Source organism: Mastomys coucha, unplaced genomic scaffold (genome assembly GCF_008632895.1).
Source record: "Mastomys coucha isolate ucsf_1 unplaced genomic scaffold, UCSF_Mcou_1 pScaffold14, whole genome shotgun sequence".
NCBI classification, from domain to species: domain Eukaryota; kingdom Metazoa; phylum Chordata; class Mammalia; order Rodentia; family Muridae; genus Mastomys; species Mastomys coucha.
The window spans coordinates 32,510,366-32,527,606 of NW_022196896.1; the positions used below are offsets into that span (position 1 = coordinate 32,510,366).

The following is a 17,241-nucleotide window of genomic DNA, read 5'->3' on the forward strand; positions in this document are numbered from 1 at the left end:
GGAGGAGGTAGAGGCTGGCAGGAGGGGGTAGAGGCTGGCAGGAGGAGGTAGAGGCTGGCAGGAGGCGGTAGAGGCTGTAGTGACACTGGGAGGAACGTGTCCCTTCACCAGTCAGAATTTGCCTGAACCCACGGGATTGAGCAGCAGATGACGACTCCTTGGCTTCCCTGACTTAATGAGTATGACAAAAGTTCCTCCAGCAGACCTGCCTCAGAGAGAAACAGATGTGGGTCTCTGGCAGGACGGCCTACGAAAGCACCACCCAGCAACTTCCCATCAGTGCTTCCCAGATGCACAGGAACCCAAATGACACCGGAGGCCTGTCCTTAGTTACAGATAACCAGACCAGGTATACATAGGTTTAGACAAGCGCTTGAAAGGAGAGTCAGGATAGGATATGTAAGTAAGAGTCTGGAACAGTTTTCCAAATGAGTAACAGACATATATGTAGAAAGTTTCCATACACCTGGAACATCATATATTAAAGTGCAGACCAATGGCCTTTATCAGGGCTCAGTCGATCCTGAGTGATGCACAAAGCTCCAGAGGTCTCCCTCCGAGCAAGGTGATTCAACTTTTGTCATCCCACAGTGCTTTGGCCAGTGACCAGTGTTCCAGTGGGCTCAGGAGCAGGGAAACTAGAAGCAAAAGCGGCAGGCAGTTATTCTGTAAGTCATCAGGAGGTGGCGGAGTGAGTCACCTGTGTAGGATTGCGTACAGTGAAGGACGGAGGAGAGTGTTAAGGTTTGGCAACCCTAAGGATCATGTTGCCATCAGTGAGGGGATCAGCCATGAAGGGAAATGGTTCCGGAGCAGGAAGAAGGGCATCACAGCTGGCCATGGTCAGTGTGATGTGACTAACATACATCCGTGTGGAGAAGTCAAGAAAGCAGTGGGCTGGAGGGAGCCGTTGGAGCTGGAGACAGGAGCTACAATGTGCTCAGAGCTGGGCAGTTTTACTGGACCTACAGTAGCCCCAAGTGACTATCCTTCAGAGTGTAAAAGTTGACCCTGTAAATCAGTGGTTCTCAACCTGTGTCTCATGACTCCCGGAGTGTGTGTGGAATAACCCTTTCACAGGGGTCATCTAAGACCACTGGGAAACACATATTTATATTATAATTCATAACAGCAAAATTACAGTTATGAAGTAGAAATGAAATAATTTTATGGTTGGGGGTCACCACAACATGAAGAACTATATTAAAGGGTCCCAGCAGTATTACGAAGGCTGAGAACCACTGATGTAAAGAAAATCTTTGCAGATTTATTTAATAAATTAAAGGATCTTGAGATGAAATGCCATTCTAGGCTCAGGATGGACCCTGTGTCCAATGCCTGGTGGCCGTTTAAGAAAACAACAGAGGGAGGCTTTGCTTCTAATGCCGAAAAGTCTTGGCAAAGTCACAGGGCTGAGGTAGGCAGGTCTTACAAAATCCTGCCTCAAACCAGGGAGTGCCGGAACCATCAGAACCTGGAAGAGCCAAGGGAAGAATTGGTGATCCTAAGGAACTATTATTGTATTCCTGAGGCAGCTGCTCAGCTTTAAATCATAGGGATTTATCCAGTACTTACACCAGAGGCAAATGTCTGGAAACAGCAGGAGAGGCGTGGGCTCAACGAGTAACACCTGTAACCAGTGTATCAAGTCAGGCAGACAGAGACTGACTGGAGGGAGGGCTCTCAGGGAAAGGTCCAGTCAGGTGGTCCACTAAGAGCCCCAAGGGGGTGGGCAGTGTGCGGATGCAGGAGAAACACTGTTGCCAAGGAGCTGAAAAGGTATGGGCTTGGAACTTGTAGTGAGACCCACAGATGAGTGGTCTCAGAATCAGAAATGCAAAAAGTCATCTGTCATACTAGTGCAGAGCTGAAAGTGAATGCTCAAAGAGGTGAAGATCTGGCTTTGCCTGAGGCCAGGAAGGATTTTACCAGGAAGGTGTGACAGAGGGATATGTGTGCAAAAAGGAGGGACTATGAGGATGGGGGACGTACGGGCCCTGATAATGTGTGATGGAGCGATGCTAAAATGAAATGAGAACGTTGGAGACAGAGCAGGGCCAAAGGTCTAACAAGCATCTCTTACTGCCCAGGGCTAGGTAAGGAGTAAGACAAAGTCCTGGTGGGCAGGAAGGAGGAAACAGGCCTGAGTTTGAAGTGAGGATTGCTGGGAACAGTATGAGATGCACTTAGAGCCAGCGCTCTGTGTCAAGGTGAGGGACGCATCCAGAGACCCCAGGACGACTGCAGCGAGCACAGTCTGAGGGTGATGGCTTCAAGGGAGTTAAGGTTCTGGGGATGACGCAAAGGGTCTACAGTCAGCAAGAGGATCACCCCGTGTAGGAATGTACCAAGAAAAATTGAGCTAAGAAACACGTTTGTACTTGTAGACGAATCTTAAAGGAATAAGGAGTTGGTATGACCCAGGAAATGATGAAAAATTTCTACTCCCTACAAATCATAATTTTGTAGAGAAGTACTTCTTCACCATGTGAATTCCAGAATCAAGGTGTGCCTAGTGCCAGGGGAAAGGCCCAGAGCGGCCCTGACTTAGGCCAAGAGAGAAAAGAACACCTGTCGTGCTGTGCATCCCTCCCCCTTGCTTCAGGTTCAACCAGTTCATTTACAGTTCTTCACTCTTCCTGGTGTTCTTTATGCCACAAGGAATGTCAAACAAAGCCATTCTTTGTTTTCTCTAACAGTTCAGATACTCACGTACTATTTCCTTCTTCTCTTGCTTTTGTTTGACCGATTAGGCAATTTTCGTGCAGGGAAATAAACACACAGAAGATGAGGAATGTGAAAATGCTTTGGTCACACCTGAGCCTCAGACAACCTTCAAGGTGACACACATTCGTCTAGTCACCAATTCAGAGCTATGTGAAGCAAGACAGGTGTGCTCCAATTTAAGGGTCAATAAAATGGCTCAGTGAGTTTTTAACCTAGCACCTCCTCTCTCCAAGACTCTGCTGCTATGCACTGATGATACGAACACAAACAAGAACTCATCGAAATATTAATTGTACATGCTATGGAAGAAATGCTCAGAGCTGACTATCGAGAGCCGTGGAGCAGGCCGGAGGGGAAATGGCTCCGATGGGAGGACAGATGTTAGCAGCAAGAGTATGGGCATGAGGCAAAAGACAGCAGCTTCCAGGAAGGAATATTGGGAAAGGCACTGAGCTCAGAAAGCATTTGTGAGCTGCAGAGCTGAGGAAGAGGGTGCTGTGGGCCACTGGAGCTCAAGGTCTGGTTGGAACCCATGGAGAGGCGTTGTCAGGCATGAAAGCCATCCAGGTGGTGAGATACAGACGAAGTGCAGACTTAGAAAGATGGGTAATAGAGGGTCACAGAAGGCTCCTGCCACGGATCATGGAGCTGGCTCTGGAAGTGCTTTTGGTTTTGCAACAGTGTGAATGGACTTAATGCTGCTGACAGCACTGAATATGGTTAAAGTGGTGCATTTGATGCTATGAATATTTTAACCACAATTGTGCCTGTGTGTCTGACCTCAGGTATCCTTGCCTTCCACCCCAGCTTTACATGGGACTAGAGGATTTGAACTCATTCTTCCTGCTTGTGTGGCCAGTGTTTTATATGCAAGGCCATCTTTTTAATCACTATATTTGAAAATCCAAGAATAGGAAAGAAGAGAGAAGGGAGGAAGAGGAGGAGAGGGGCAGAGGGAGAAGAGAAACCCGGCAGTTGGCCTGCCTACTCAGTGAAACTCGGAAAGAAGGAAGCTGAGGAGAGAGGAGAAGGAAGAGCTGGCAGCCAGCTCCCTGTCTGGGATTTATGGGTACTGGCCAAGTTTCAGGTCAGCTTGACACAAGCTAGTGTCATTTGGAAAGAAAGAACCTGAATTGAAGAAGTGTTCCCATCAGATTGGCCTGTGGGCAAGCCTGTGGGCCACTTTTAAAATTAGTGATTGATGAAAGAGGGCCCACCCCACTGTCGTCGGTGAGGGCCCAGCTCACTCTGGGCAATGCTGCTGGTTAGGTAGTTCTGGAGTATAAGAGAGCAGACTGAGCCAGCCATGAGGAGCAAGCCAATAAGCAGCACCCTTCCATGGACTCTGCAGCTGAGGCTTGGCACTATGTGGCAGGGTCAGAGTCCCTGATGAAAGCCCAGGAGAGGCTATTGGTGTAGGTGCAACCCACTTGCAGTGAAGACCCCAATATTTTGGAGATGTTGGTGTCACGGGACAATGACAGCAGCAGCTATGGAGTGGAGCTGGCTTACGTCTAGCTGTGTGTGCTGCAGAAGAGGTGATGCTGCCTAAGTCCTTTAGAGTCCAGAAGAGTATGAGTTGGTACCAGATGGCAAACACTGAACTTCTTATATTATTGATTCTGATTTATTTTCATTTGATTGTAACTGTGCAGATAGTACTACTAGGTGTATAAAAAAGCAGGGTGAGCAAGCCATGGGGAGTAAGCCTGAAAGCAGTGTTCCCCCGTGGCCTTTGCTTCTGTTTCTTTCTTTAGTTCCTGTTCTGATTTTCCTCAGAGATGAAGACTAGATATATACTGGCAAGCATAAGATAAAATAAACCCTTTCCTTCCCAGGTTGCTTTTGTTTATGATGTTTCATCATAGCAGTATAAATCTTAACTAAGGCAACTTGTGACTATGTTGTTTAATGTTTAATGACCTTGTTTGTTTGTTTATTTATTGGTTTTTTGAGACAGGGTTTCTCTGTGTAGCCCTGGCTGACCTGGAACTCAACTCACTCTGTAGACAAGGCTGGCCTCGAACTCAGAAATCCGCCTGCCTCTGCCTCCCAAGCGTTGGGATTAAAGATGTGCACCACCACTGCCCAGCTCATTTAATTTTTTTTTAAAAAACACACAATTATATTTATTTGTAGGTATAAAGTTCATTATACGTATGCAATGTGCAATGATCAAGTCAAGCCCATCAGCATACCAATCACCTCCAGTGCTTGAAGACAAATGCTCTACATTCTCAAATGTGCAAAGTGAAAGTGACTCTTGGGTGTGGAGAGAGTACAGCAGCTGCAGAGGCTGGGAAGCGTAGAGGAGATGGGGAGAGAAGGACATAGGCAGGCTGCGGTGGTGTGTCAGGTGCTCTGTTCAGACTGCCTCAGAAATGGCAGTGAAGTCCACAAAGAATGTTCCAGAGGGAAGTGCAGTACTCAGGAATGCCCGCCACCCCCACACTCTGTCTACACCTCAAGGAAACCCAAGAGAAACAAGATGACTTCAGGCTAAACATTTAAGTCAAATGGTCCTGAAACTGCGGTGAAGGCTACTTTCAGTGTCTCCACTTTCCTGTACTTTCCAAAACCCTGGGATCTAAGAGGCTACTTGCAGAGATGTCTTGAAGCATATGATGTTCTAGGGTAGAGGGAGAATGCTCTTCTCTACAAAAGCCAATATGTTTTCTTGTTGTTTGTTTAGTATAAAGACCAATAACTAACATACCACGCTCCATGTAATCTCATTTCCATTTTTTGCCTTCCTAAGACTTAATGTAAGCCTACTTAAGAAATGAAAACTATACAGTTCCCTCTGTGTGCAAACAGAAAGTACAGTGTGGCCCAGGGAGGGCTATGGGGAAGTAGGGGAGACTAGTGAACAGTCAGGCAGAGATTAGGAGGAGAGAGGAAGTCTAGGAGTGGGGGAGAGAAATAACCAAGAGGGACTTTCTCCTAAACCAGTGCCCTGAGAAGGATCTAGCAAAGTTCTCCAAAGGTGCTATTGCCTCAAAATGCAATGTAAGTTTCTTTGTTCTCAGTAAATCCCCCGTCCAGATAGTTGGCCCTGTGGCCTTGCTTGCTCCAATTTATGCCTGCTCTCTCGGTCCCATCCCTGTGCATCCCTCTTGGGCTCAGCCTCTGTCTCTTCACCCACTCTCTTGAAAACCTATTTACATCTGTCTACAGCCCAACCTCCCAGAGCTCTTCAGTTCCACCTATCTTCCAAGTCCCAGACCCCATAGCGAAGCATCTGAAACCCCGCATGCCTGTAGCCTGTGCTCACAGTATTCCAAACCCTATTACTACTCCAGGGCTGGTGATGCCCCTCCCGCAGCTGCTCAGTGGGGACAACTGAGCATGTTCTTTATCTACTATTGACCCCCACCCTCAGACTCTAGTTCTTTCTGAATAACACAGTCAGTTTTCTATCACCATAATAAAACAACTAGAAGCAAGGTAATTTTAAAACAGTGAACGCCTATTTAGCTCACAGATGGCCAGCTCAGGCAAGGGCTCTTCCTATGTCTTAGATAAGAACTGTCTCCTAATAAAACTCATGTTTAGTTGACAGTGCTACTGAGAGGTATATGGACTATGAGGACTCATCTGTGAATGAATTGTTTTTCTTATAGCACTAGGGATGGATAGTACCATGTGTAGTAGGCAAATACATCACCATTGAGCCAAGTCCCTAGCCCTGAATTCACAGTGGTCATGGCCATCATTATTGGAAGGTGAGGGACACTTAGGAGGTGGAGCCTGGCTAGATATCTCTGGGGATTATCTTTGAAGGGCACACTCAGGACCTTTCTTCATTCTCTCTCTCTTTCTCTCTCTTTCTGCTTCCAGGCAACCATAAAGTAGGCAAGTTTGCTCTGACAGGCGTCTTACCAGCATGGTAAGATGACCACAGGCTCACAGCAATGAAACAAGCTGACCTCGAACTGAAACACCTGGAATCACAAGTCAAAATAAACCCTAATAACCCTCTCCCTCCTTTTCTCTTTTTAAGCCGTTCTTTCAGATACTGGTCACGGTGGCAAATAGAAACCAGAGTGCAAGAGAGGTAGTCTTGTGATTCCCCAGGTGAACCCACTTCTTAAAGTGCTCACATCTCCATTCACTCACATCTCCGTTCACTCCCCATGGGCCCTTGGCAGCCACAGTCAAGTTGGACACACACCACGGACCAGCCTTTGTAATCATTCCTGTATCCAACATGTCAAGGCCAGACTTGACAGCACATTCCTGCTGCAGAATCTGGCCAGTTCCTATCACTCCCAGAGCAGTCACACCAAGCAGCCTGCCATGATTTCGAGTCTCAGGAGCCAGCATGCTGTGGTGTCACCAGGAACCCACCTGGCTAGATTTTTATGTGGTTGTCATAGTGACTGCAAACACCATCTATTAATCACTAAGTGCCAAAATATTAACGAAGAGAGCAAAACTGCCACAGCCCAGGCAAGACCTTTGGCTCAGGACACACACTCATGTTGTTCAAATACAGCTTTGAACTGTGGAGTTAACTACACTATGATTGATAGATTCCTTAGCACCTACATCCTGCTCACTGGCATCTCTCATTTTACCACATGCTTTGTTTGCAATCCTCTTGCCCTCTTTTCTAGGCAGCAACTTCCTGTAGTCAAGCTTACTTCTGCAGTCTGCAGTCTTTCCCAAGCTGATGGAGTGATCCTGTCTCCAAAGCCAGCTCTCCTGCCCCACTGGATTCCAGCCTCCCTGTCTATAATACCCTGAGAGCTTAATCAGGTGCTTAATAAGTCAGCCCTGGCCACATTCCTGGTGCTGAACACTGTCCTCATACATTATGCACCTGCCTCCCACAATAAGCCATTTTCTTCTGGGAGATAGAGTGTCCCAGGGTTGACACAGCTACTTTTTTTTTTTTTTAATGCTTTCTACTTTTGTTTTGAGTGCAACTTCTGGTAAGGACCCTCACTGGCCCTAAGCCACTCACTCTATTAAGTCTGGCCCTGTGGGATGCCATGACACATTCCCAAAGAGGAAGCTGGATTGTGACTTATGGTAACACAAACTAGCAACTATCATCCTGGACAAAACAGTTTCAAGATTCGAGGCTGATCGGACTCACAGGTTCTTTCTGGGGCTAGGACGATTTCCAACCAGGTTCGAACAAAACAGACATCTGTGCTATCACATGCCTGTCATCCCCGCAGTGGTAACTAGAAACAGGGGGAGTCAAAGTGTGAGGCCACCTTAGCCTAAGGAGTTAGACTCTTTCTCAAAAAAAAATAAAGAAATAAAACAATCAAACCCTGAAAACAAAACAACAAAACCAAAAGAAAACAAGACAAGGCTCCTCTGTCCAGACTCCTGGCCTCATTTGCATCTGTGACCACAGTCCTTCTGCCTAATATGCTAACTTCACTACCCGACACACACACACACACACACACACACACACACACACACACACACACACAAATAGAGTTCCTGTTCTGTATTATTTTTAACTGGCAATTAAGTGGGTTTTCTTTCTATCTTCCCCCTAGAAGAAAACTGCCTATTATCCAGTTTTGCAATTCTGACATTGACACCAGTTTCGAGAGCTCATTTTTGTAAGTTTTCGTGCCCCAAGGGTTAAGTCACATGCTTAAAATTGAGTTTTGAATGAAACTCATTATTCAAAATGGGTAAAGAGAAATGGGATCAAATTACATTAAAACATATGGAATGAATTCTAGTATTCTAAAGTATAGAAGGGTGGCAATAGTTGCCAGTAACACACTGTGTCTATCCAAACAGGTAGGGCAGTGATTTTGAATGTTCACTGAGGTGGCTCGGCAGGTGATGTGCTGGCTGCCTGATCATTTGATTTGGATGAAGAAACCCCACATAATGGAAGGAGAGAACATACTCCTGCAGAATTATCCGTTGAACTTTACATGTATGCACGTGCACAAGCATGTACACACAATAAAAATGTGTTCATCTTTTAAAAGTCACACAGAACAGGGACAATAGCCCATGCCTGTAATCCCAACACTGTCAGGGCAGAGGCAGAATGATGATGAGATGAGGGCAGTTTGGGCTACATAGCATGGTTCTGTCTCAAAAACAACGAACAGAAATAATCACACTGTGCATTATAAATATGCACAATTATTTTTATCAATTAAAATATTTTTAATTTTGAAAAAAGAACATTGCCATGCTTCAATCTGGCCACTAAAATAATATAATGTACTTATGTCCCTTTGTTAGAACATGAAAATCATTAATTATTATCAGAGTGACAATTCATGTAGTCTCAGTAGGAAAGGAGTTTCTGTGTCATGGCATATTACAGCTGAGACCGTGAAACCTAACCTATTTACAAAGCTGTAGCAGTACGTCTTCTGTTTCACAGGATGAGGCCACCAGCAGTTATGGAGATTTGCATGCATTAGTAAGGTCATGATTCCCAGGCAACGATGCATACTGAAGCATCTTGTCCTGATCACCACGGCCCCTTTAACTACAGTAGCTTTCCAACCACAATATTCTTTAGGAATTAATGAATGATATTTCATTGCTGGTCTTTCCCTTTCTGGCGCCATCAGGTGGACATGCAAGTACAAGGGCCGAGATAGAGAGGCACGTACGAGAAGTCCCAGGAAAGAGGAAAGACCAAGAAAGCGAGAATCATTGTGGTTTCCTAGTAGATGGACAAGCCAAGCCAGCTCCTAGAGGCTTCCACTCGCCATCAAGCAAACTGTGTTTGCACTTCAGAGATGTTGATGCCAAGTAGCAAAGAATTGCTTTGCTTCACTGGGTCAGAAAGACAAAGGGATTTTATCTGATCACCATATGGCCCTTTAAATTTTGTACGTTATTTTCTTCTCGTTTTTACAAGCTTGTGGGTCCACATCTGGTTCTGTCCCATGATGTTCCCAACTAATTTCAACCTCTTTTGCCAAGTTATCTTCGTTTATTACATAGAATTTAGGTGAAGGTAATCTGCTCAGAAATGCCAAATGTCTCCTAAGGCATCCCTTTCCTCTCTTAGCAAAGAAAAGCATGAAATGGCAAGGGGAAAAGCTATGAGGAAATCTGTTCAAGTCAAAATTCCTTCATCTCCACCTGGTGAGCAGGAGGTACACGGGCCTCGGGGGAGTGGGCGGTGTTGCTGAGGAGCAGGGATTACACTTGTGCCCCATAAGACTTTTCAGAGCTTTCCTGAGACAGGAAGTGATGAAATCAGCTCTCACATGAATTGGTGGCCATGTGCATCATGGGTTTCCTGTCTCAACTGGACACCCAGGGAGTGTGGGAAAGAGAAAGCAGAGCAGAAGTAGGTCATGGGGAAGTCCCAACTCTGCCCCTGCATACTTTTCCTTCTTCTGAGGCCATGATTGTTAGAGACCCATCTCCAGGCCCGATAACCAACCTCTGCTGTGGACAGTAATGGCATCCATGGTGAACACAAATTTTCTCCACTCTCGACCACATTTGACAACAAGGTAATGGGACAGAGTGACCATCAACATATTACACACCTGCTCACTGATTAAGTTAGGGCTCAAATACTGAGTGGATTCATCCGATTTCCACCCTAAAAAATAAGCTGGGGAAAAATACGGGGTGCAGGGATGGATTATCTAAGTACTTGGCCACTAACTATCTTCTTAGATTAGTCTCATTAATATTCACTGTTCTTGTGTGACAAAGTCACACAAGACAAAGTTAACTAGTGGCAGGTGAAAAATTAAGAGAGGGGTTGAGAAGTATGAAGACTTTAAGAAAAACACATGAACGACAAGACAGCACACTGCAAAATGCCACCATAAATAGAACCCAGGGCATGACGGTGGCAACAGAAACACTGTAGAAGTCAAGCTGTAAGACTGTTGCCGGAGTGAGTCCACCATCTCCGTCCCAGCAGGAAGAGTCACCAGCAAATGGAACAAATAGTAATGAAGGAGAGAAAACGGGTGCTTTCCCCAGTGGCACCCCAAGGGAAAGAGTACAGGAGGGTCTGGGTAAAGTTTGTGTTTTGAACAAATATGAACTCAGAAGGAGCTAGAGCTTAGGTATGAAGAAAACAAATTGCCTTGGGGTGTAGTTGAGTAACAGAAACAGGCTTCATATAGCTTCATATATACAGGTCCTGGGTTCAATCTATGAAGAAGCCGGGCAGTGGTGGTGCACGCCTTTAATCCCAGCACTTGGGAGGCAGAGGCAGGCAGATTTCTGAGTTCGAGGCCAGCCTGGTCTACACAGTGAGCTCCAGGACAGCCAAGGATACACATAGAAACCCTGTCTTGAAAAAAACAAAAAAACAAAAACAAACAATCTATGAAGAAATGAAGGGAGAGAGGGAGAAGAAGGAGAGAAGGGAGGGAGAAGAAGGAGAAAAAGTAGGGAGGGGAGAGAGAGGGAAAGAAGGAGAGAGTGAATTTGTTCTAAGCCTGTAACACTCTCAGTAATCTTGGCTTTCACATGTACCTTGATGACTCAGCAGTTTACTCAGGGGCATCTCCTTGGAAAGATGCCCTGAGACATGGAAATAAGAGCTCATCTGGCACAAGCTGGAAAGGACAGTGGTGGTGTTTTGATTGTTTCTAGCCTCTCCAGTCACCAACGGGATTTAGGCTACTTAAAGTGGAGTCCTATAAATAGGCCTGGTATCCAGATGCACAGCCCCAGTTAGAGCAGGCTCGGTGGACATTATGTCTGCAAGCTACAAAGGCTCAGAAAGCAACTACCCCCTTGTCTTATAAATCAGTGAAAACTACCTTTTGTATGGTAGCCTCAGACACCCAGACGTAGACCTCAGAATTTCTGCTGCAAGATAATGTTTAATCAAACAAGGTGTGCAAAACCAAATACAAAGAGCCAAGCAAGAGGAGAAAGATGGCCTTTAGATTCAGCATAAACCCTGCTGTGTGTAAAGTCTGACCCGAAGAGCTATGAGTACAAACTGATCCTCAGTCAGGATGAGGAGCCAGTCTGTGTAGGCTTCAGGCCACATGTGCCATGTTTTCTTGTCCCTGCCCCATGGGACAAACCTTTACTGTGGTCCTCTAATCTCCAGCCTAGGAAACCCTACACCCACTAAAGTAGAGGGCCTCTTTATCTGTGTTCAGTGCGATAGACATTTATCAGACATCTGCTTTCTTCACTTCCTGTTCTGCTAGCTTTGTGGGAGCCCCAGCTGCACCCAGCCATGTTGCCTTTACTGTGGGCAGTCATCTTCATACTATAGTCCTGAATGGATGGAGCCCTGCAGTGACACCCTAGAGCCAGGGCCAGGGTTGCAGTTAAGGATGGCAAAGAAGGCAGGACCTCTGTCTGGTTCCTTTCCCTTCCTCTCCTCAAATGTACATTTCCTTACTGCACCAGGCATATAACTTGGATTCTGGGTAATTTGCCTTGGCTTATAAACACACTTCAGGAAGTATGTGACTCCAAAATAAACAGTTAACTCTTGAAACATTGTATTGGAAACATTACAAACAAATGCACCTCAGGCTCCTAATGAGACATAAAATAGGGCTTAAGAGGAAGAGCAGGCAGGGAACACGGGTCTCCCTACAAGAATGCCAGGACTCCAGGTATCAGCATATTAGAGTCACACTTGATTAAACATGTGCATAAACTAAAAGCTGCTCTACTTACACGATATGGAGTTGCCTTTTCAAAATGCTAAACACCATTTCTATGAATTATAGGAAAGGAATCTAGAATAGAGAGGTTAATTTACTTCATAGAATGTGATATACCAACAGGTCTGAAAACAGACAGACAGACAGACACACACACACACACAACTACTACTACTACTACTACTACTACTACTACTACTACTACTACTACTACTCTGACGGAGCACCCAAGAGGCATTGCCTCTCCCAGGAAGAGACATTCCATCATCTGCAAGAGTACACATTCACTGGGCTTTCTAATACTTCACCTGCGCTGAAAAGTCAATGAGTTTTGGGAGCAGCACCTTGCCACCTTCATCACTCTTGAGGAAATCCAGCAAGCTACCTGCAGACAGAGGAATGAAAGGTCAACGCAATGCAAGCACACGAGTAAAGAAAAATCCCATCAAAGGGCTTTTGGTGAAGCTTAGGAGTGGAGCGCCCGTCTGGCGTGCTCAAGACCCTAGGATTTATCTCCAGTACTGACAAAGAAAACTGCCATTCTAAAGAAGACCTCGTAAAATGATGGGCTCCATAGCTTTGGATGGTTATAAAGCTTTTTCCTGAGATTGGTCAGACCCAGCCCCTTTCAGTCAGTTACACTCAGGGGGAGGGGAAGATGGTGGCATCTTTTCTCTATAGCTATGTGAAATCGTGTTTCAGAGAACTAGCCAGCGAATTAACGTCCGCAGCTGCCTGATCACTGGTCAGCTTGTCTGGGACAGAAAGACAGGAAGCATGTCTCTTGGAAGGCCGTTCCCTTCCAGGCGACAGGCGAGGCTTGCTCTGACTGGTTCCAGCAAACGCACAGACCTCAGAAGAAGCCCTGGGAGAACTGTTGCACTGGACACAAGTCAGTTCCCTAAATGCAGTGCTGACAGCAGCCCCCACCCACTTCCTCTGGTTTCATATCTATGAGAACTACAAACACTGATCTCACAGGCAGCTTTTACTCCTTATCGTCAAGTCTTTGCAAAGGAAGCTCTGTAGCTCTAAAGGAGTTCTTGTAAGGATATAAGCAAAGGGATTTAAGTTATACACTGTGGGGCTTGGCTGGTGGTAAGTACTTAGTATCACGGAACAGCACTTAGTCCTTGGACATGGAAATCACTGGCCAAAGTGGTAGATAATAAGCACTCAATGAACATTATTGTTATAAGGAAATGCCACACTTATAAATGACAAAGCACTTAGCCCTGAGAATGGCTTCTCAGTCTTAGCAACCAAGGCCATGTGGTTTACTTATATTTTTAACACTATCTCTGAGGCTGGGGACACAGCTCAATGAGAGTGCACTTTCCCAGCATTAGGAAAAGCAAAATACAAGACAACGCATGTCCCCTTCTGGGGAGTGCTTTAAGTAAATACTGTTCTGAATAGCAATTACTAACAAATATTAAGTTAAAATATGTAATATCCATTCTTCTCATCTGCTGGCTAATAGGACTTCCAATCTGTTAGTTCAATGCTAGAGTGCTTGTTTCCATGAGTGATGACCCAGGTATAATCTCCAGCATTAAAAACAGCATTACTAACATATTGACTACATCACCACACTCTAATCTGACTTATAGGAGCAATTATTAATTTAGGATTATTACCCATGTTGCTTTCTTCCCTACATTCATTTTTCCAAAGACATAAAATGTAAGAGTTTATAAATATCTCTACCAGACTGAAGGTGAAGGAAAAAAATTGTGATCGATAGCCATTCCCAAAGGGCTAACAAGGAAAGAGGCTGCTTAGAACCTCTTCTTCAGGGACTCTATGGCATAGGGATTTAACCTTCATGGGTTAAAAGACATTAACTAAATTTGTGCACTACATAAGCTCTTCACCTCAGCCACCTTACATCCTTTAAATTAACAATGTAAAGTAATTGTTTAATTACTCAGAAATTTAAATAATACTGAAAAAAACTAAGCCATTTTAGAATTATTTATTTATTTGTTTATTTATTTAATGTATGTGAGTACACTGTCGATGTCTTCAGACACACCAGAAGAGGGCATCGGATCCCCATTACAGATGGTTGTGAGCCACCATGTGGTTGCTGGGAATTGAACTCAGAACCTCTGGAAGAGCAGTCAGTGCTCTTAACCACTGAGCCATCTCTCCAGCCCGCCATTTTAGAATTATGACTACTCAGATTTTAAGCATGGAAGAAAGATGTTGTCCCCAGGCTATGGTTATGAAGGATCCTCTTTCCCTTACTTCCTGACTTGCCAGTACTGAGTGTGCTTCACATTAAAGCTGAGTGTTCTCTGCTTTGGGACCTGCCTCTTTTCGGGTGCCGACTCGGGATGCCACTCACCCTTGGCCATGAACTCGGTGATGATGTAGATGGGCTCCTCCTTGGTGACCACAGCATACAGCCGCACGAGCTTGTCATGCTGCAAGGTCTTCATGAGATTGGCCTCCTCCAGGAATGCCTGCACAGACATGGTGCCGGGCTTGAGGGTCTTTACAGCCACCTTTGTGCTGTTGTTATAGAAACCTGGGCAGACAGAAGAAAGCGGAGCATGCTGGTCAAATGGAGAACTCCAGCCCTGCACCTCCTAAATGCAGAGCTAAGAAGCCTAATTACAGACCGAGAAGGCTTAAGATAAAACACACTGTGGTGTTAAATACCAACAGCACAATGACTGGAGGTTAGTGGGAATTCTTTGTACTCTTCCACAAAATGCTTAAAATTTATTGCAAAATCTAAAAGGTTTTATAAAACAATAGTGGTGAAAATTCCATATGCACTTTACCATGAGGAATAATATTTCCCTCTAGTTAATAAAATATTATTCAAGGCAAAATAAACAAGAAAATTAAAACTTTATAATAAAAGTGAGAGAGAAAGAGAGAGAGGCAGGGTGGGGGAGAGAGAGAAAGTATGCCAACACACATTGAGCACTGGTTATCATTAGTGAAATAATACAGACAGTTTTACAAAGTGGATAAGTAGATGGTTTGGTTTGGTTTAGACACTATGTGGCCTTGGTTGGCTTCCATCTGGTGATCTTCCTGCCCCCATCTTCTGATTCCTGTGGTTTGCGTGTGGGTCTGCATGCCTGGCTTATATCACCTTTACAGTCAGGAAGAAGTAGAGCACTTATAATAGTTGCTGATATGCATGCTTGAAAGTATAATATCCCAGGGTCAAATAAATATTTTCCAATGTTTTTAGAGACCTGGCTTCAGGTGACTGTCCACTGCTGAAGGCCAAGGATCACACCTGGTCACCTCTCCAGGAGCTCTTCGGGCAAGAAACCTGAATTTCTTCAGCAGTCTTCCACACACCCTCAGGAATACTGGCTTGTGGAAACCCTTGAGAAATGCCAACTCTTTAACGTAGCTTTTAAAGGTCTCACTATTTTGGAAACTGCTTCAATGAAGTGCCCAAGTTTAATGATTTTTTTTTTTTTTAGGAAGCCATTTTTTCTTTTCAGTAATTTGGCAAAGCCAAACGAAAGTAATATGCAAAATTCCCCTTTTTTTGTCTCTGTTTCCATAGTTCTCTTGGAAGTGTGGAAAAATAAAGTTGAGAAGGGATGTTCAGCTGGTAGCACCCTAACGACCTGCTGGGCTGTCACCTGTGTGACAGACCTTTGTGGTCACCTTCAGACAGTGGCCTGGGAGTGGGTAGGTCCCTTCCTTAGGCTGGTGAGTCAGCCGTGGGAAGCTGCAGACTCAAACAACAGTGGCTTCTGAGTAACAGCATTTGGGATGGCTTCTAACTGTATTTTATCTTTTCTGTTTTTGTTTAAATTAACAATGAATAATCATATTCTCACAAAAGGAAGTATTATTATTATTTTTAAAGTGTTTTCAAAATGGGCAGAAAAAAAGCATTAATTTTCTATGAGTACCCTTAGCTGGTGATTTTCTTCTGGCCATTAAGAACAAGTTCTCTGGGTGGGGGTGTAGCTCAGTGGTAGAGTGTCTGAGGCCCACATGTGAGGACCTGTGTTCCATCCCCTATCTTGCAAAGAAAGAAGGAGGAGGAGGAGAGGAAGAGGGGGAGAGAGAGGAAGCAGAGGCTGATCTCCATTAAAATATTTCCTTTTTATTATACTACATGATACTTTATAGTGTAATAAGATCAACAAGTGTAATTAAGACCACATAGAAGAAATGTGAAGAATGTGGTGGAAATAAGTTTTAAACAAACTGAAGACAGTGATAGAAAAGGTAACAAAAGCTACCTCCTAAACATTACAGAGTGCTGAATAAATTGTGTTGATTTGCCATTTAAATGTGAAAATGGTGCCTCTTTATGTACGTTGTTTTTTAAATTATATTCGAGGGGTTCAGAGGTAATGAACACCTGTTGTTCTTGCACGGGACCCAAGTATGATTACCAGCACCCACACGGAAGCTCACAACCATCTACTTAAGTTGCAGGGGATCCAATGCCCTCTCGTGATCTCTGAGAGCATGAAGTCTGCATACAGTACATATACATACATGCAGGACAAACATTCACATATTAAACAAAATGAATAAATATATAAAAAATAAATTACACTGAATCACAGATTCCATTATGAGTTTTGTTAATTTATACACGTCCTCAGTTATACAAGCATACTGGTAGTAAAACATAAGAAAATACACTCTTGGAATAGGGAGGGAGTCAGAGGGTGAAGCGATTTCTCTGCAAGTATGAAGCCCTGAGGTTGGATCTCCAGCACCGACTTAAAAGCTATAGCCCTGTAACTCCAGTGCTGATGGGACAGAGATAGGACGATTCCTAGTTTCACTGGCCAGCAAGTTAGACTAGTTTAAGGTGCAGTAATTCCCCTGACTCAATAAATAAGGTGGAGAGCAATGAGGAAGATACTCAGTATCAACATCTGACTCC

At 44.6% G+C, this 17,241-nt stretch overlaps 1 protein-coding gene across 8 annotated transcripts in view; it reads right to left on the bottom strand.

Annotated features, from left to right (window-relative positions):
* The window catches only part of Lyn (LYN proto-oncogene, Src family tyrosine kinase), a 113,629-nt gene that overhangs the window by 17,791 nt on the left and 78,597 nt on the right, over positions 1 to 17,241 (bottom strand). For all 8 annotated transcript variants that reach the window (XM_031366719.1, XM_031366717.1, XM_031366722.1 and 5 more), the window contains 2 exons: positions 14,701 to 14,883; positions 12,656 to 12,732 (listed from right to left, as the gene is read on the bottom strand). In XM_031366719.1, coding sequence (XP_031222579.1) covers positions 12,656 to 12,732; positions 14,701 to 14,883 — 260 coding nt within the window. The remainder of the gene's footprint in view (positions 1 to 12,655; positions 12,733 to 14,700; positions 14,884 to 17,241) is intronic.